Source organism: Eptesicus fuscus, chromosome 5 (genome assembly GCF_027574615.1).
Source record: "Eptesicus fuscus isolate TK198812 chromosome 5, DD_ASM_mEF_20220401, whole genome shotgun sequence".
Classification (NCBI taxonomy): domain Eukaryota; kingdom Metazoa; phylum Chordata; class Mammalia; order Chiroptera; family Vespertilionidae; genus Eptesicus; species Eptesicus fuscus.
Genome location: NC_072477.1, coordinates 106749122 through 106768585, shown reverse-complemented (window position 1 = coordinate 106768585; position 19464 = coordinate 106749122). Strand labels below are relative to the sequence as shown.

Sequence of the window (19464 nt, the reverse complement as noted above, 5' to 3'; positions counted from 1 at the left end):
AGCAAAGCTATCATTCAGAATTGAAGGTCAGATAAAGAGCTTCACAGATAAGAAAAAGCTAAAGGAGTTCATCACCACCAAACCAGAATTATATGAAATGCTGAAGGGTATTCTTTAAGAAGAAGAAGAAGAAGAAAAAGATAAAAATTATGAACAACAAATAGGTAACTATCAACAAGTGAATCTAAAGTGAATAAAAAATCTGATGAACAGAATAAACTGGTGAATATAATAGAATCAGGGGCATAGAAAGGGAGTGGACTGACAATTCTTGGGGGAAAAGGGGTGTGGGGGGTGTGGGAAGAGACTGGACAAAAATCGTACACCTATGGATGAGGACAGTGGGGGGGGGGGCGGGTAAGGGCAGAGGGTGGGGTGGGAACTGGGTGGAGGGGAGCTATGGGGGGAAAAAGAGGAACAATTGTAATAATCTGAACAATAAAGATTTATTGAAATGAAAAAACAAAGTAACTTCCAACTCTCATTTAATTAAAAATAAAAAAAATAAAATAAAATAAAATAAAATAAAATGGGGCTCATGACAGTACCTATCCCATAAGGGTATCTTGAGAATGAAGTGAGAGAATTCTTGAGAGCAGCTTAGTACAGGATTTAGTAGAAAATAAATGATAGCTGGCCCTAGCTGGTTTGGCTCAGTGGATAGAGCGTCAGCCTGTGGATTGAAGGGTTGCAGGTTTGATTCCAATCAAGGGCAAATGCCCAGGTTTCAGGCTCAATCCCCAGTAGGGGGCATGCAGGAGCCTCTGATCAATGGTTCTCTCTCATCATTGATGTTTCTATCTCTTCCTCTCTGAAACCAATAAAAATATATTTTTTAAAAAGGAAATGTTAGCTGCTATTATAGCTTGAGCCTCAGCTGGGCACTGGCAGATATGTGATGGTGAATTAGACACATGGTCTAGTAGAGAAGAGAGAGGAAAACAGATCATCACTGGATAATATAGTGTGATCAGTTCAGCTAGAGATAGACAAGCAAGAGGTGAAAGGTTCTAGGTTCTCTAAAAATCCTAGATTTCCTTATAGATATTTTTTCTGTTTGTAGGGAGGGTGGCATGGGGTGGAGGCTCTGTCCCAGCAATCGAAGTTCTTCCCTCCCTGTAGAAATACTATGAGGAAGTGATTTTGTCTTCTGTGGTGGTCATAGTGGGAGGTGCTCTAAGAACCCTCAGTGCCTAATCTAATCCCTCTTTTTTGTTTTGTTTTTTAATCCACACCTGAGGATATTTTCCACTGATTTTTAGAGAGAGTGGAAGAGAGAGGGAAAGACAGAGAGAAATATCAATCTGAGAGAAACACATCCATTGGTTGCCTCCTATATGTGCCCCAATCAGGGCCCAGGCCAGGGAGGAGCCTGCAACCAAGGTACATGCCCTTGACCAGAATCGAACCCAGGACCCTTCAGTCCGAATGTCAGATGCTCTAACCACTGAGCAAAAAGGCTAGGGGGAGTTATGCTGTTTGTATGATTCTTTTAAAAAATATATTTTTATTGATTTCAGAGAAGAAGGAAAGGGAGAGAGAGATAGAAATATCAATGATGAGAGAGAATCATTGATCGGCTGCCTCCTGCGTACCCCCCACTGGGGATCGAGCCCACAACATGGGCATGTGCCCTTGACTGGAATCGAACCTGGGCCCCTTCAGTCCTCAGGCCGACGCTCTATCCAACTGAGCCAAACCAGCTAGGGCTGTTTGTATGATTCTTATGTTTTCTGTTTTATTATTCCTTAGTGTATGGTGACACTTACTTTGAAATGCAGGCTGATTTATCTGAGCCTGGGGGCCCCAGGTTGGGGGGGCGTTGATGTTTACAGATGGACATAACATAACAGAGAACAGTACCCCTCTTTTCCTGGGCATGTGTGGTAGAGGCTGTGGGAATCAGTGTAGGGGAGGCAGAGTCAGGACTGTAGCCCCCTCACAAGAGGTTCCCTGGAGCTTTGGCTACTGTGTTCTTATTCCACATCCAAGGCCCAGGCCAGCCTTTGCCATACAGGGCTCCTGGTGACTCTCCTTGACTTGTGTGTGTGTTGTGACTTGTGAGCAGTTCAGCCTGGAGGAGGGGCTGGGGTTCTGAGTCCTATAGAACTTAGGGCAGGGAGGATGAGAGGAGCCCCCAGAACTGTCTGCCTTCCTGAATCCCACATCATCCCATCTGACCCTCCACCAAGCCTGTCAGTCCAGCATTATCCCCTTTTACAGATGAAGAAAGAGAAGCTCAGACAGGCTAAGGGCCTTGCATGTGGTATTTACCATCATGACCAAGCATGCCCATGTTCCCACCTTAGGGCCTTCCCTCTAGCTGTTTCTTTTGCCCAGAACACTGTTGTCCTCACCTCCAAGTTTATGCCTAGATGTCAGCTCCTCAATGAGGCTTACCTAGACAACATTTTAAATTCTGCAAACTGCCACGCACCCCCTTTTTGTAGCACTTATTTTTCAACATACTGTACGATTTATTTATTTATTTATTTATTATACTTGTTTGACTGTCTTCCCTTCACAAGAATGTAAACTCTACAGAGGCAAAAGGATCAGCATCTTGTCCTCCGATGTACCTCCAGCCCTTTGAACAGTCCTGGCATTTAGCAGGTTCTCGAAGAATGTGTCCAGTAGGAGAACGCATGAACACTTAGATCTAAGGATTGCCGACTGGGAGCCTCTGAACTGGTGGAGATTCTCCCGGTTACTGGAGAGTGGGAGCGCGATTGCAGGAATGGCCGCAGGGGGCTCCCGCGCCTCCCAGGCTCTCGCTCTAGGGGAACTACGTATCCCATGAAGCTCTGGGCGCAGAGGGGCCGCGCGGGTGCTGCCGGGAAAGGCATACGTGGGAGAAGTCAGGTCCGGTGCTGCCGGGATGGCCTCTCCGCGAGGTGGGTTTTGCCCCGGGTGCAGGAGAGCGAGGGTGTGGATCGCATCCTGGGGACCCCTCCGGACTTGATGTGGCAGGTCGAACCCACCCTGGGACTTTGCGGAAAGACGGAAGGGCGTCAGGCGGGGGAGGGGTACGTGTGGTGGGGACTGAGTCGTTACGGCAGCCCTCGAGGAAGGTCTTAGGGAAGAGGCCGCACGAGGCTCGCTTTGAGACCGCGTGCGGTGGGAAAGGTTTCTTCCCCTCCCTCCCCGCCATCTCGATGCACCCACCTGCCCACGTCAGCAGACGATCCTCTTGCCCGTTTTATAGCGAGGGACATTGGGGCCTGCAGAGAAGGGTCTCCGCTCACAACCTACAAACCCCTTATGTGGCTTTGCCCTCAGACAAAACCCTCAGCTCGTGTCAAGTTTCCCCGGGCAGCAGTCAGGCCTCAGCGGGGAGTGGAAGCTGACTCTCTGTCTGTGCCCCAGTGTTCCCGCTCTCCTGTGTGGTGCAGCAGTATGCCTGGGGGAAGATGGGCTCAGACAGCGAAGTGGCTCGGCTACTGGCCAGCAGTGACCCACTGGCCCGGATCTCAGAGGACAAGCCGTATGCGGAGGTGAGAGCCGGCAGCCCACGTAGACTCCGCCACTCAAAAGGACCTGAGGCCAGACACGTGGATCCCTGGGAGGGGAAGCTGCAAAGAAAGGGCCCTCTGGGGTCTGCAGATTAGTACAGGTTGATGGCCCCAGATGGTGGCACCGAAAGAAGAAAGGTTTCCTCATAATAGGCTGGGGTTTCCAGTATTTCCTTCCTCAGAGAACTCTTACTCAGGCTTCTTTGACAATTAAAATTTTTACTTTGACTTTTACATTTTTATTTTATCGAAATTATTTATTGCCCTGGCCAGTGTTTCTAAGTGGTTAGAGTCTTGGTCCCCACTCCCACACTGAAGGGTCAAAAGGTCATGGGTTCTAGTCCCTGTCAAGGGCGGGTACCTGGGTTGCAGGTTCAATCCTCTGTGTGCCGGAGGCGACCAATCCATCTCTCTCACACTGATGTCTGTCTGTCTCCCTTCCTCCCTCTCTCCCTCCTTTCCACTCTCTCTTAAAAATGAATGGGGGAAACATCCTCAGGTGGGGATTAACCAAAAAAAGTATTTATTTATTAGAGAGAGACATTGGTTTGTTCCACTTGTTCATGCATTAATTGGTTGCTTCTATTTTTTATTTATGTACTAGGGGTCCAGTGCACGAATTCGTGCACCTTGAAAGGACCTGTGGGCCTCGAGGCTGTGGTGGGCACAGGGGCGGGTCTCGGCCCATCCTCGGTGCCCCCACCCGGCCCCGCTCACCGCAGCCCCTGCTCCCGCTGCTCCCACGCACTGATGGAGCCAGCCCCACTCGCACCTGCTGACGGTGTGGAGCATTTGGGGCCAGTGCTGGCAGCGGGTGTGAGTGGGGCTGGTGCCTTCAGCAGGTGTGAGTGGCGGCTGCTGCCCCGATCGCCCCTCAGGAGAAGGGGGAGGTGGAGAAGCCCTCAGGGGCAATCAGGGCCTGCAGCTGCCGCTTGCACCAGCTGATGGCGCCAAGTGATCGGGACTGGCGCCGGGCACCAGCAGCGGTGCGAATGGTGGCTCCTGCACCAGCTGCAGGTGGGAGCAGGGCTGGCGCTGGAAGTGGGTGTGAGTGGTGGCTCTGGCACCAGCAGCGGGTGCGAGCACCGGGCCGGACCACAGCGCGCGGGAGCAAAGAATTTTCAGTAACCACCAGAGGCTCGCCCCAATGACAGTGACCGGTGCCCCGCTTTGGTCTGGCGCCCCTGCTCACCTGCTCCACCATCCCGCTGTGGCCAGTGCTCGCCATGTTCCGCACACGCTCCCTGGTGGTCAGCGCACGTCATAGTGACTGGTTGTTCCACTGTTTGGTCTATTAGCCTTTTATTATATAGGATTTTATTTTTATTTTTTTATTTCAGAGAGTAAAGGAGAGGGAGAGACAGAGATATCAATGATGAGAGAGAATCGTTCATCAGTTGCCTACTGTATGCCCCATACTGGGGATTGAGCCCACATCCCAGGCATATGCCTACTGGGAATGGAACTGTGAACTGGTTCATAGGTCGACACTCAATCACTGAGCCATGCTGGCCAGGCATTGGTTACTTCTTGTATGTGCCTTGACTGGGGATCAAACCCACAAACCTTGGTGAATTGGGATGACGCTCTAACCAACTGAGCTACCGGCCAGGGCACTTTTTACATTTTAAAAAATATATATTTTATTGATTTTTTACAGAGAGGAAGGGAAAGGGATAGAGAGTTAGAAACATCAATGAGAGAGAAACATCAATCAGCTGCCTCCTGCACACTCCCTACTGGGTATGTGCCTGCAACCAAGGTACATGCCCTTGACCGGAATCAAACCTGGGACCCTTGAGTCTGCAGGCTCTATCCACTGAGCCAAACCAGTCAGGGCACTTTTTACATTTTTAAAGCTAAAATACTATCTATTTCTCCTGCCCATTTAGTAGAGAAAAAGCCAAAGCATAGGGAGGCTTTAGCCTCTAAATCTGAGACTGGCATAAATGAATGCTAACACCTCATGGAGCTCTTTGAGCATCTCAGATTTCTAGTGACCTTAACAGTGTAGGTGTTATTCTCCTTGTTGGACAGATGAGGAAACCGAGACCCAGAGACAGGAAATAACTAGTCTAAGCCTTCACAGCTGGTTAGAGGCAGAACCTGGGCTAGAGCCTGGGTCTCCTGACTCCTGGTATTTTGGGGTCCGCTGCCTCCCTTTAGGTCCATGATTGCATGACATTTATACCCAGTGCTGGGAGGCCTGTCTTGGGATTCAGCTGCCCTATGGAACACAGGGTAACTCTGGGATTGGGGCAGGCAAACTGGTGGTGTATGTTTTCCCCTCTTTCCTCCCAAATTTCCTGTTTTTCCAGCTGTGGATGGGGGCCCACCCCCGGGGAGATGCCAAGATTCTTGACAGTCGCATCTCTCAGAGGACCTTAGGCCAGTGGATCGCTGAGAACCAGGACTGCTTGGGCTCAAAGGTCAAGGACACCTTTGATGGCAAGCTGCCCTTCCTCTTCAAAGTGCTCTCGGTTGAAACAGCCCTCTCCATCCAGGCACACCCTAACAAGGTATAGGATCAGAATGGGGTACAATCAGGGTAGAGAAAAGCTTACTTTTAAGGCCCTCTAATTAAAATATATATTGATTTCAGAGAAGGGAGAGGGAGAGAGAGATAGAAACATCAATGATGAGAAAGAATCATTAATCAGCTGCCTCCTGCACACCCCACACTGGGGATTGAGCCTGCAACCTAGGCATGTGCCCTGACCAGGAATGGGACCGTGACCTCCTGGTTCATATGTTGATGCTCAACCACTGAGCACGCCAGTCCGGCCCTTCTGACAACTTTTATTGCTGCTTTTACCTTCCTATGCTAGGCTTCAGCTCAAAGCTAAATCCAGGCCTGACAACTCGGCAAGGCCAGGTGATGGTGACACATGCTGGCAGCTAAGTCTAAGTGCACAGTGACCAGCTGATGCCAGGGGGGTTTCTCTCACTTTACCCAGCCCAGGACTATTCATATCTGACATTTTCCTATTTGGTTCTTTTAGGGAATTCACCTTTTAGAGCAGGGCAGGTACCCTAGCTGTTGCCTCCGCTCCACCCCCAGGGAGTCTTTCTGCAACAAGCCCATGAGCAACATAAGCATTTGCCTATCCAACCTCCTCATTTCTAGATGAGCAAAGTAAGACCCAGAGAAGTGAGGGATTTTCCCAAAGTCACACAGCTTGTTAGTGTCAGAGTGTGGCTTGGTGTTTGGCTTTCCTGATTCGCAGTCCAGGCCTCTTAAGACTGCCCCATTTCTTCCCCAGATTTGGCCCATGTCTCTGCCCTGGGTTGGCTGAACCTGGAATTTCTGCATTATGCCTTGATTGGGCTTGTTGCTAGAAGTAGGAAGCTACTGCTGTCTGGGGCCTGGGAGGGTAGGGAGCAAGGCCTGGGTGGGACTGGTATCCTGCTAGATGATGGCTGCACCTTGACCTTCCTCCTCTTCCCCTGGCCATCCCACAGGAATTGGCAGAGAAGCTCCACCTCCAGGCTCCACAGCACTACCCTGATGCCAACCATAAGCCAGAGATGGCCATTGCCCTCACCTCCTTTCAGGGCTTATGTGGCTTCCGGCCAGTTGAGGAAATTGTGACCTTTCTGACAAGTAAGGTTGAGCAAAATGCGGACAGCATGCATATTGGGGCTAGAATACATGGGCAACCCAGGGCTGAGCTAGAACAGTGGCCAAGAACAGAGGTTGAATGTCACAGGAACTGAAAGGCTGGTTAGCCTCATGAATTCTTGAAGCCACTGGGAGAATCCTGTGAGACCAGGCTTAGTGTGGTTGCTGAGGGTTGGTGAGCAGTCGGTTTTCACTGCAGTTTGCTTAGCACCGCCTGACTTCTTGGTTAGGGATGGGATGGATAGGCCTCCCGCAACTTCCCACTTCTGTGGGTTCCATCTTGCCATTCCTGATATGGGCCCCTGCCTGGCCTTCCTGCAGAAGTGCCTGAGTTCCAGTTCCTAGTTGGAGATAACGCAACAACCCAGCTAAAGCAGAGCCTGAGCCGCGACTCCCAGGCCATGGCCTCTGCTCTGCAGAGCGGCTTCTCCCACCTGATGGAGAGCAAGAAGCAGCTGGTGGTGGAGCAGCTCAACCTGCTGGTGAAGCGGATCTCCCAGCAAGGTGGGTGTCACCATGGGCTGGGCCAGCACCCTGTCCTAGGTCCCCAGCACACACTGGGCTGTGGGGACAGGGTTCTCAGCCCCTATGCTCGGGGAACACTAAGACAGGCCCGGCTTAGGTGGCCTGTCGGTGACTTAGCATTCCTTTTCTAACCTTTGTGGACCAGGGCCCTAACTGGCTATCTCCTCTAGATGGCTGCAGACAGATCGGCCTGGAAGACAATTAGGATGTTTTTCACCCAGGAATTCTGAGATTTCCCCAGCCATACAGCTGCCCCCTGTGGATGTATTTGCACTTTGGAGCTAGATAACAGGAAGAAGGAAGGGGATTTTCTCTCCTCTATAGGCCTGACGCTCAGAGCTCTCAATTAATATATCTTAACTTAAATACCTGCCCTGTGCCCAACCTTGTGCTAATTAAGGCAAGTTCAGGAAATGACTGTGGTGGGTGTGGTCATCTTTGGGTTAGAGCAGTGGTCGGGAAACTGCAGCTCGCAAGCCACATGCGGCCCTTTGGCCCCTTGAGTGTGGCTCTTCCACAAAATACCAAGTGCGGGCGCGCATGTACAGTGTGACTGAAACTTCGTGGCCCATGCGCAGAAGTCGGTTTTCGGCTCTCAAAAGAAATTTCAATTGTTGTATTGTTGATATTTGGCTTTGTTGACTAATGAGTTTGCCGACCACTGGGTTAGAGAATCAATAGTGAGAAACAAGGCAGAATGGACTCTCACCTATGAGCTTATATGACACACATGATGAGGCCCCAGCTCCTTCAGGTAACCCCAGAACTCTCCTGATTCTGTCTCTACACATTTCCCCTGCTACTTTTTTTAAAAAAATATGTATTTTATTGATTTTTTTACAGAGAGGAAGGGAGAGGGATAGTCAGAAACATCAATGAGAGAGAAACATCCATCAGCTGCCTCCTGCACACCCCCTACTGGGGATGTGCCCACAACCAAGGTACATGCCCTTGACCGGAATCGAACCTGGGACCCTTCAGTCCGCAGGCCGACGCTCCATCCACTGAGCCAAACCGGTTTTGGCTCCCCTGCTACTTTTGAGCCACAAGTAACTGTTTTATCCAAGTCTACCAATTGTTTGGTTTTTTTTGTTGTTGTTTTGTGTTTTTTTTTGGTGTTTTCTCTGCTTGCATGCCTGTCCCTTTAGGGATTCTTACACTCACAGCAGAAGTGATTCCTTCTATCTGGAAATCTCACAGCGCCCTGTTCATATGTCAGGTATAGCCCTTGACACCTGTGAGTCTATATCATGTGCAAATACAGGTCGTAGACCTGTCTCCTTGACCTTTCTGTGTCCCAAATGCTTAGCCCATAGTAGGCAATCAGCTGTCTGTATGAACTCAGAACAGCCCTCCAATGTAGACCAGCTGGTTTCTTCATGTGACACTGACACACTCTGCTTTTACTTAGATACCCTCCCCTCCAATAAAGACAACTCAGCTGCTACCCCCCACTCCCTGCCCATTTCTAAAAATCTTCCCTCACCACTCTAGCCCAAGCTGAACTCACATTTTGGCCCTTGGTCATTCTTTCTCATGCTATCTGGGGTGACCAACCTGGGACTGAGTAATTTTCTGAGATGCAGTACTTTCAGTGCTAAAAAAGGTAAAGGCTGAATTCTTGTGTTCTCTCTTAGATTTTGAGTTCCTAGAACAGTGGTTCTCAGCTAGGGGACATTGGCAATTATCTGGAGACATTTTTGGTTGTCAAAACCTGGGTTGAGCCCTAGCCAGTTTGGCTCCGTGGATAGAGCATTGGCCTGCGGATTGAAAGATTCCGGTCAAGGGCACATGCCCAGGTTGCAGGCTCGATCCCCAGTGGGGGGCGTGCAGGAGGCAGCCGATAAATGATTCTTTCATCATTGATGTTCCTCTCTCTCTCCCTCTCTAATTAAAAAAACACACAACAAAAACTTGGGTTGAGGTGCTAGTGGTATCTTGTGGGTAGAACTCAGGGATGCTGCTAAACACCCTACAATGCACAGGACAGCCTCCATAACAAAGATTCACCTGGCCCAAATTGTCAATAGTGCTGAGGGTGAGAAACAAACTCTAGCTCTCTCTTTTTTTAATGTTTTTATTGACTTTTTAGAGAGGGAGGGAAGGAAACATGATGAGAAACATCCACCGGCTCCCTCCTGCAAGCCCTCTCCTGGGGACCAGGCCCCCAGCCTGTGCCTGTGCCCCAACTGGGAATTGAACGGGCATAGGAGGACGTTCAACCAGCTGAGCCACCTTGGCCAGGGCGTACTCTACAGATCTTCGAATGCCTGGGTGGTCCTGGGCACAGAAAAAGGTCATCTGTGTAAGCTGGAATATCAAGGAAGGCTGGTCTCCAAAAGGTTGAGCATGTGGCTGGTTTAGATTCTTGTGGGCAGGCACTTGACTCTCTAAGGTGGGGCTGTAAGTACCACTGAGTGTACCTAAATGCTCTTGGGGTGCTCTGTGATCCTCAGTGGCTGCAGGAAACAATGTGGAAGACATCTGTGGGGAGCTCTTACTGCAGCTGCACCAGCAGTATCCAGGTGATATTGGATGCTTTGCCATCTACTTCCTGAACCTGCTTACCCTGAAGCCAGGGGAAGCCATGTTTCTTGAGGCCAATGTGCCCCATGCCTACCTGAAAGGAGGTGAGCCACATTTTAGCAGTGAGCCCCACTGCCATTTCCCTTGGGCCCTGTTTCCCCATCCAGACAAATGGCAGAGAGGGTGGCCCTATCCAGTTTTGACTTCCCAGGGTTCCAGAGTTCCTGGAGTCAGCAGGGAAGAGGCCAGTAAGGATGATGAATACTAAGGCCCTATCCAGTTTTGACTTCCCAGGGTTCCAGAGTTCCTGGAGTCAGCAGGGAAGAGGCCAGTAAGGATGATGAATACTAAGATGATAGCAGACACTGCTTGAATCATCATACCAACTCCTTGAGGTCATGATACTCATGTTAAACCCTGTCAATGTGTGGGAACCACAATTTGAACCTAGGCTATATTGGATCAAGTCTGTTCTCTCCCCTGCATCACACTGCCTTCATTTTTGTCCTATTAACCCAAGGATTTTACATTAAAATACACGTTGCCACAGAAGGGTGCTCCATTTTGATTGTTGGCCTTATATCCATTTATGGACAGGAATTTCTGGGAGAATTAAGAGTTTGAGGAGGGTTGTGGCTCCCCAAAGGTGAACCTGACTACCCCTAATAGCGGGTGAACTGTCACCTGTTTTTGGTGTCCAACATTTTGGCTTATTCTCCCAGAGAATGCATTCACACATTTTTACCTAGCTGCTGTGGATGTGTAGTGCTCAAGTTTGAAGGACCAGCCTTGGAGAGCCAAACACCCAGGCATCCTTCATCAGCTCAGCATGTGACAATTCTGTCCTCAGACTGTGTGGAGTGCATGGCGTGTTCAGACAACACAGTACGTGCTGGCCTGACATCAAAGTTCATCGATGTGCCAACTCTGTGTGAAATGCTCAGCTATACCCCCAGCCCCAGCAAGGACAGGCTCTTTCCTCCAAAACGGAGTCAGGAAGACCCCTACCTTTCTCTCTATGCACCCCCTGTACCAGACTTTGCTGTTATGAAGATGGAGGTGAGTAGGGGGCCGTGGTGGGTGTCCTTTGCTTTTTTTGTGGGGCCTGATAAACCCTGGCAAAAGACACATTGTGGGCTATACTTGGGGCTGGGTTTCCTTTTCTTGTTAAGTTCATTTGGTGAGAGATGGCCCAGGGCCTGCCCACTCCTCTCTGTACCAGGGTCCAGATGTAGGCCTCCATGCTGACAAGAGCCTGAGCAGTGGGAGAAGGCGGTCCTTGGGGTTGTCCTGTGCCTGTGAGCTGTTGGAGCGGATCTGAGCTACATCATTCTTTTGTTTCTTCCCACCCAGGTCCCTGGTTCAGTCACTGAGTATAAAGTCTCAGCAGTGGACTCCGCCAGCATCCTTTTAATGGTGCAGGGTACAGTGACAGCCAGCACTCCCACAGCCCAGGCAGTAATCCCCCTGCAGCGTGGTGGGGTGCTCTTCATTGGGGCCAATGAGAGTGTCTCACTGAAGCTCACTGTGCCCGAGGACCTGCTGATATTTCGTGCTTGCTGCCTGTTGTAGAGGCCATAGCCATCCTGGCTCTCCTGCCCAGTCATCCCAAATCCTGGCCACTTTTAACTCCTCAGGCCCAGCCCTGAGTACTTCCTCGGAGAGCTGGTATAGAGCAGTGAGCTCCTGAGCAAGCCTAGGCTGAACCATCTTCCTGGGAGGAGAGGCCCATGTGAGGAGTAAGGGCCAATACTCCATTTGTATTCTCACCACACCTGACACAAATTCAATGCAGGATAGAGCAGCTATTTTACCTACAGGATTAGACAAGTTGGTGAAATCTATAGTTAGCTCAATATCCGTTACAGCAAAAGGGTAGTAACTAATTTCTAAGAACAGGGTTCTGGCCCTGGGAGTGCCCCTTTCTTCAGTGGCAGAGGAGTGAAAGGTTAGGCCTGTGGGCCAGTATTGTTCCTCGTCACCCTCTTGCTTTGTCAAAGCAATTAAAAGATCACTTGTGTTGAGGCACTGAATCTTTGGTATTTCTGTCTCTGAGGTGGGTAGGCTGGGCTCTACAGCACTTTTATAGGAAGGTGTGGCCAGCTTCAGCCTCAGATGCAGAGCTTATAGGCAGGCCTTGGGCCCTTCAGCCTTGCAGACAGTGGAAAGTGGGTATAAAAGAGCAAGATTCTTAAGGATTTGCGCTGGCCTTTGGGCTGAGATGAGCTTGCCAAAAGCAGCAGGCTGTTTGGCCACACCTACTCATGTACATACTCCCTTGCTGCTCTCAGGTTACAAAGTTGAGTAGATACATCAAACCGTATAGCCTGCAAAGTACTGACTGGCCCCTCACAGACAGTTTGTTAGCCACTTCTCCGGAGCACAGTCATTATAGATCCAGGGACAAGATAATACAATTCGTCTTGTAAAAGAGCAACCTAGGTACTTTTTCTAAACTGGCAGGAAGTACCTAGGAGGGCACATAACTTTCCCTGTGCCTACCATCTCAGGGGGACACACTTCTGCAGGAGGCTGCACGGCTGTTTTGCCACTGAAGATTCTGACCAACAGTCTTAGAGCTTATCACCCCGGGCTAAGCAGAAACCCAGGCTATTGGCTCCTTCCTGTGGATAAGGGTTTGGACTCTCACAAAAGGATCTTTCTGGGCTATTGCCCACACTAGACTCCCTGTTCAAGCGAATTCTAGGAAACTACTTTCAAAAAAAGTTCTGGTCAATCTGTTCTGGGTTTTCTTGGCCCCCAAATGTCCTTGGCTTAAGAAAAAAATAAAAAACCTGGGAAGAAAAGGGTCTGTCAAAGGGAGTTCATTCTAAAGAGAAGCGATGTGCAAAGGCTGATTCCATCCATGGTGTCCAGTGAAGCAGGTCTGAAAGTAAAGTCTACTGGCAAGAGCAGAGAGGAGCTCCTAGGAGGAATGGTCACAGTTGGGGCTATTAGGCTATTTATTTTCTTTTCTATATTTTTATTTATTTCAGAGAGGATGGGAGAGGGATAGAAATATCAATGATGAGAGAATTATTGATCAGCTGTCTCCTGCATGCCCCACACTGGGGATGGAGCTTGCAACCCAGGCATGTGCCCTGAATGGGAATTGAACTGTGACCTCCTGGTTCATAGGTTGACACTCAACCACTGAGCAACACTGGCCAGGCTATTTGGATATTTCTTTATTTTAGAATTTACAAGTGGCAATGACTGTGGCCTGGACCTTTCTTAAAAATCCTATTGTAACAGAGAGCTCAACTAGCATGACTCTATTTATTATAAACTTACAGAGCTGTGGAACCTTAGCCAAGAGTTCTGTAGAGTACTCTGTAAGCACCATAGAGCACCACTCCCATCAGTCCGGTAAAGCCCGAATACACCCTGTCCCCAGGGCACTGTCACTACAGAATACCCAGCACTCTCAATAAGGCTGTTTGGTACTGGGCTTCTTGGTGCCTTTTGGTGATACTTTAGCTTCTGGCCCCAAACAACTGACCATACCTATCCTGCCTCACTACACACTCCCCCTATTCAGGTTCCTGCAACTTTCCCCACAAAGATAATGCCTCCCGCTCAGGGTCAACCAGCTCTGGAACATCCTCTTCAGGAACAACTGCAGCCAAATATGCTAGTGTTAACAGCAACAATGATCCTGAGGGCCTGGTCTTGGGTTCCACCATCAGCACGCACCAGCCATTACCAAATGCTTAGGTTACTCTGTCCACTGTCCCAACCACCTCCCTCACAGAAAACTGTCCCACATTTGGCTGCCACAGCCACTTTCTGGCCCCCACTGGGTTTCCTGTTACCACTGTCTTCCTTTACACTGTCCTACATCTGAGCCCTATTGTGTACATTTTGCCACCTATGCAGAAGGCAGAAAGGCCTGGATATATCTGGATGGGCAAGGGGTTCAGAATGGAGATGTCCTCACTCCCTGCAAGCATTTTCACAGTGCTCAGAAAGTGGGAACCTATGTAGAGTTGCAGAGCCCCATTCCAGAATAGAATGACCATGCCTCCCTTATCCCAGTAGTGCCTCTGGTTCCTGTCCCATCTCTCTCTTGCTGTGTGCACTATGAGATTACAGAATAAGTTAGCCACAGCCCCCTAGATACTGAGTTCCTCTCAGCTTTCCGAGATTTGAGAAAAGCACCAATATAGATGCCAATCAAGCTAATAGGATTACCCTCATGAGGCTAGTCCTCTGACAAATATGGCCTTTTAATCTGACATTTTCAGTCTTTCAATCACCTCATGTAGTAGGAGAGCAAAATAGAGTCCATGCCATCCCTCATATACCCCTAGTGGTGATAGGGCATCAAATAAGTCATGAGACCAAGCACTTTCCCATGTGGGACCCACAATCCAATCCTGACTATCATACCCCTTGGGCTAGGAAACCTGCCCACTCCCATTCAGCTCTCACCACGGTTCCAGGTAAGGCAAAAAACACAAAAATACTAAAACTAAATTCTAGGGAGACGTGTGGTCTAGCAAGGTATGCTGTCTAGTAGGGTCATGGAGGGGATTATGGGTCTTTGCTGTGTTCACATTGGGGGCTGAAAGGCTGTGTTGCACGCGGAGGTTTACTGTACAAAGTCCAATCCTGAATATCCACTGTGAGGCCCATACTGTGGTCAGAGGAACCTGGACAGCTGGACACAACAGAATGGTCCACACTGGGTTGACGGGAGGCCCTCTGCCATGGCAGGTTATCTCCTCAGGCAGAGGCCTTGGGAGCGGGCACAGGTCCCTACTCCCCATCCTGTTTGTGAGTCTCCATCTATGTCAGAGCCCACACTCAGCTTGGCCAGTATACTTCTCACCCACTGCTACTTCTCAAGTTTACAAAGCTTTAAATAGAAACACTTGAATGCTCCCTGCAGCTCCCTCTCCTGGTGACCAAAATCTGCAGGCTTCTGGGCCAACATTTAGCTCCAAGACTGGATGAAGAAACTAGCTAAGACCAAAGCAGAGAATGGCAACCAAGGAATGACAAATCTACTCACACAGGTGGACCATTTGGGGATGCTCTGGGTCCAGGGATTCTGGAACCTGCTGTGTCATCAAGCAAGCTGCTATCCTCCTTGCAACAGTCAGGCACAACCAGAAGAGGGCCAAAGCTTTATGCTCTCTTGAAGGGCAAACCCATCTTGGAGCTAAGGAGAGCTTAAGGAATTTCTTGAACTGGTCCCACATAAATTCTTTTTCTAAGATTCCCAGCTGCAAGCCACAAATTTTCTGCCTCCACACAACACAATCTGGGCACAAAAGCTGTTTTCCATCCCAAGAGCATGACAACAAATACCAGTCAAGATGTCTTCAAGTGTTTTTCTTAGCCAGCATTGTCACTCACCCTAAGAATCAGAATTCCTCTATTCCCACCCTTATTAAATGGTTTCACCAAACTCTGCTCCAACAGCAGAATTCCACAGATTACCCTATCGCCCAGATGGGGCCTTCGGCCCGAGAAGCACCCGGTAAGGGGTAACGACAGGTCACTGACTTCCCAGAAGGCCAGCACCTCAAGTGATTCTGGGAATGCAGTCTGTGACCTATGAAGAGCCAAAGGGATCTGCAGGCATGGAAGCAGGGCCTGACTTAGGGACACTGTCTACTGGAGGCTACAAGAGAACGCGTCCCCAGCACAGCGCCAGCAGCAGGAGCACGTTGAGGCCATAGGCTTGGGGGGAATGAGGTCCAAGTCCTCATCATCTGGAATCTCATCCAGGTGATACCCATCCTGGAGCAGCTGGCGGCTCACATCCTGGTTCACCTGCTAAGAGCAGGAGAGAAGACTATAAGCCAGCCTGCAAAGCGGAATAACTGCTGCCCACAATGCAGACTCACATTCCCTTTACAGAGCTCCCTGTCCATTCTCCACCCTCAGGTCAACCCCGGACATTCCTGGACTGCAGGTGGAAATGCCAGCTTTTTCTACCTGTGCCTCAGCCAGCAGTGAGGGGCACTCAGGAGCAAACCCCCAGGGGAGCTTCTCTCACTCAATATGGAGGAATCTGATGTAAACACCAGATTCTAGAATATGTTTGAAAATCAATGCTCTGACCATTCCCACTGGGAACCCAGACTGGTCCCTGTGAAGGCTGAAAACGATGGGACCATAACACAGAACGGTGGGTAGAATAGTAAGGAATATAAGTTACAGTACAACAGGGCAGAGCTGCTTTGTGGGTACTACCATTAGACATACAGTCCTTGGATGCCTGCAGAGCTCACCCCCTGCAAAGTGGAACCTGTCCTTCTGTTTTACCAGCTCCTCTGAGCAGGAAAGTCAGACTGGGAACAGTGCAGGACTTTCTCTGGTTCTTGGCTGATTTTTCTTAGTTTTAACAATCTTAGGCACCCAGATATCCAAGGAGGATGCAATTTAAAAACCGCCTCTATTTTCTTTGGCAGAAGCTTGGGGTTAGTCAACGGTTTCCAGGAGTACAAGGAAGAAATACCTGTGGTATACAGTCATGCCCCCGCACTTCACTTCTGTCAAAAGCACATGCCAGAACTTTACATCCCTTGTTTCTGTCTGGGACAATCACTCTGGAAACACATCCAAAGACCAGCCCAAGAGTATCTCAGTCTGAGTTCCCATAGATGAACAGAGGTTGTTTGGCCTGGAAGCAAGCAAGCTTGGTGGAGGATGGCCAGGGGAGGGGCAGGAATGCTGATGTCAGATAAAAGACTATCAAAAAAAGGGAGACTAGAATTACTGTGTGACTCTGGAGGGCAGGCTTAGGACCACTGAGTCCAGGTATAGGAGACATTTCAAATTAATAAGGAAGACTTAGCTCTCAGAGCTGCATGAAGAAGGAATTGTGCGTATGGGCTGGAGGGAGGACGGGCAACAAGGTTTCTTGGAGGTAGTGAGTACCTGATTACAAGAAGCAACCAAGCAGAGGCTGGTAAACACTTGGCTGGGATTTATCTCGGATTCCTTTCCTCAGAACTAGATTTGTGAGGCCATTTCCAGCCCTAAGGGTCTATGGTCTCCTGGATTTTCAACAGCCCTCCTCAGACACCTATAGCTCTGCTGTAGGAAGAGGACAGAGTAGACTGGAGAACCAACGGGAAGTCTGGCATAGTGCTGTGCACACAGCAGGCACTAGACAAGCACTTGGCAGTGGTGGCAACACTGCCTGATGCCTGGCCCCACGCAAGAAGGCACTCTGCACTTGCCTCTGCAGAGGAATACCCGGAGGAGTATCTGGATTCCAGCTCCCCATCACTAGGAGAAGAGGAAGACAGTTATTTCAGGGGGATGCCTAGGAAGCACTGCTGCAAAGGACAAGGTGAAGAGCATGCAAGAGGGTCTGCAGTACTTATGAAGTCAAGACCACACACCACAGGATTCAAGACCAGAGTCTGCTTTGAGTGTACAAGTGGTTCCTTCACTGGTGCCGGCAGGGACAAGGACACCGTCACTAACAGTGCAAGACACAAGAGGGAAAGATGGTTTCTCCAGACAGGGCTGGTGCTCCAAATGCAAGAGCTAATGAATCCCCTGAGTCCTCTAAGCAAGCCACCTTGGGACGGAATAGTGCTCCAGAGAAGACAGCCCTGGACCGTGCATGAAGGGTTTTGGAGGAGACAGGGGCCTAGTGAAGGCACCAAGCGGTCTGCGGCTTTACCCGTCACTCCCCAAGGGGTATCCCAAGGACAGCACTCACCTGTCCGAGTTGAGGGACACCAGGTTTTCATCTGGACTCTGACTCAGAGCAGTGTAGCCCTTGTTAAACTTCACTGACCTGAGGGAAGATGGGAGAAGAGATCAAGCATAGGTGAAGCGCCAGCATTTACAGGAAAGCCAGAATCCTTTCCTTATGGAAAAAGAACGGCTCTCCTCCTGACTTGCCGTCTGCCTGTCACACGGCCACCGCTGCCAGCTGTGCTACACAGGCTCCTCCCCACACCACTCTCCCTACTGCCACCCATGGGGACGGCCCCGGCTCCTCCCCACACCACTCTCCCTACTGCCACCCAGGAAAGGCCACAGTCACCCATCGGGACGGCACCGGCTCCTCCCCACACCGCTGACCGTCTTCACTCCTGGGCACCCGGCCGCTGTGCTCCTCCCTCACCTAAGACAGTGAATGATTCTGTGCCCTGACACCATCACATTCTTAAAGAAATAAAAAAGAAAAAGGCCCTTTCCTTCCTATTTTAAAATAGTGAGCCTGACAGGTTGGCGTCGGGGGAATCCCGGCTGGGCCTTAAACGTGAGCCCGGCTCTCCCAGCCTCCTCGGAGAGCTGCGCGCACGGAGGGGGCGGCGCCTGGGGCACCTTTTCCCTGAAGAGTCGGGGCGCTTCGGCGAGGCGCCCAGCAAGCCTTTCCTCCGCAGAGCGGCCTTGGCCACGTCCCGGTGCCTCTCTGGAAGTCAAAGGGGCCAGTTAGCGGCTGCTCCCCACTCGGCGTTCCTCCCAAACGCCAGGAACCCGCTGGTCGAGCAGACCATCGGGGCCGGGAGCGGGCTGCAGGTGCCTCTCGGGGGTCGCCCAGCGGGGGGACGCTCCGGGGCCCGCCGGGGGCCGCGGCAGACCGCCCAGGCAGACCCCGGGGCCGCACTCACGCAGCTGGGCTGGAACGGAAGGCACGCGCACCATCCTGTACGGGCCACGCTTCTCCGCCGCCGCCGGCGTCGGCTGCCCCCGGCGGGCCCCGCAGCCCCTCGGCCCGGAGGGCGGCCCCGCGGGCTGTGCCCCGCCCGGCCAGGCTCCGGTGGAGGCTCGCGCCGCGTGCCCGCCGCGCTCCTCAGCCGCCATGGCCTCGCCAAGCCCCGCCTAATGGCTAACCGCGGAGGGAGGTGCCTCTTTGAACAAGATGGTGGCGAGCAGGCGCGGGTGGTGCCGCAGAGCTTCCGGCCCGCTTCCTGGGGGCGTGGCCGGCCACTCCGCTCTTCCGGGGCGGGGCAATCGCAGCCTCCGTTCCCACGCATCCCACGTGCAGTAGGTCTGAAGGTTGGGGGGTCCTGCTGGCTCTGTTTCTAATGAAAACCAAAGGTTGATGTTTATGGAGCGTTGGCGGCGCCCTTAAGCCCCTGCGCGCACGTGGTCTCCCGTTTGTGTCACGGGTCACATGGCCACAGCCAGAGCCCTCGAGGACCGGGGAGAGCCGGGTGGGACGGGAAAGAACTGTGTGAGGAAGGGGTATTGTTGTGCTGTGAATCACTGAGTGAGATACAAGACGCCTTAATGAGCCAGTTAAGTAGGAGTCTGATTGTGCGCGGCCCAGAGGGAGGTGTCTCTCCAAATCTCTGA

The 19464-nt window shown here is 50.9% G+C and overlaps 2 protein-coding genes across 11 annotated transcripts; one reads left to right on the top strand and one right to left on the bottom strand.

The window, feature by feature from the left end:
* Positions 1-2821: 2821 nt before the first annotated feature.
* Positions 2822-12979, top strand: MPI (mannose phosphate isomerase). Of its 4 annotated transcripts, none has more exons than XM_008157056.3 (8): positions 2822-2894; positions 3367-3494; positions 5831-6031; positions 6975-7116; positions 7456-7638; positions 10116-10289; positions 11036-11244; positions 11539-12979. In XM_008157056.3, the coding sequence occupies exons 1-8, from the start codon at positions 2879-2881 to the stop codon at positions 11755-11757; spliced, it is 1272 nt and encodes a 423-aa protein (XP_008155278.2). In that variant the 5' UTR covers positions 2822-2878; the 3' UTR covers positions 11758-12979. The 4 variants fall into 4 exon arrangements, with proteins under 4 accessions (XP_008155278.2, XP_054572667.1, XP_027989213.2 ...); XM_054716691.1 differs by having other exon boundaries at positions 2833-2894; positions 3280-3494; XM_054716692.1 differs by lacking the exon at positions 5831-6031.
* Positions 12980-13358: 379 nt separating this feature from the next.
* FAM219B (family with sequence similarity 219 member B) lies at positions 13359-19044 on the bottom strand. 7 transcript variants are annotated; one of them, XM_054716695.1, is made up of 5 exons: positions 18777-19044; positions 18490-18577; positions 17876-17953; positions 17385-17433; positions 13359-15972 (listed from the first exon to the last, which is right to left on the bottom strand). In XM_054716695.1, exons 1-5 carry the CDS (start codon positions 18967-18969, stop codon positions 15808-15810), a joined length of 573 nt encoding a protein of 190 aa, XP_054572670.1. In that variant the 5' UTR covers positions 18970-19044; the 3' UTR covers positions 13359-15807. The 7 variants fall into 7 exon arrangements, 5 of the variants coding, with proteins under 5 accessions (XP_054572670.1, XP_027989224.2, XP_054572668.1 ...); XM_028133423.2 differs by having other exon boundaries at positions 13359-15969; XM_054716693.1 differs by lacking the exon at positions 17385-17433 and adding an exon at positions 16658-16748.
* Positions 19045-19464: the final 420 nt, after the last annotated feature.

Bases quoted from the DNA above. Each gene is read 5' to 3' on its own strand.
- FAM219B (XM_054716693.1), bottom strand. From the start codon at position 18,969: ATGGCGGCTGAGGAGCGCGGCGGGCACGCGGCGCGAGCCTCCACCGGA. The intron at 18,578-18,776 runs GTGAGTGCGGCC...TTTGACTTCCAG, and splicing joins TTCCGTTCCAGCCCAGCTGC to AGAGGCACCGGGACGTGGCC. The intron at 16,749-17,875 runs GTGAGTGCTGTC...ATGTGTTTCCAG, and splicing joins GTGTCCCTCAACTCGGACAG to AGTGATTGTCCCAGACAGAA.
- MPI (XM_008157056.3), top strand. The intron at 6,032-6,974 runs GTATAGGATCAG...GCCATCCCACAG, and splicing joins TCCAGGCACACCCTAACAAG to GAATTGGCAGAGAAGCTCCA. The intron at 7,117-7,455 runs GTAAGGTTGAGC...GCCTTCCTGCAG, and splicing joins AATTGTGACCTTTCTGACAA to AAGTGCCTGAGTTCCAGTTC.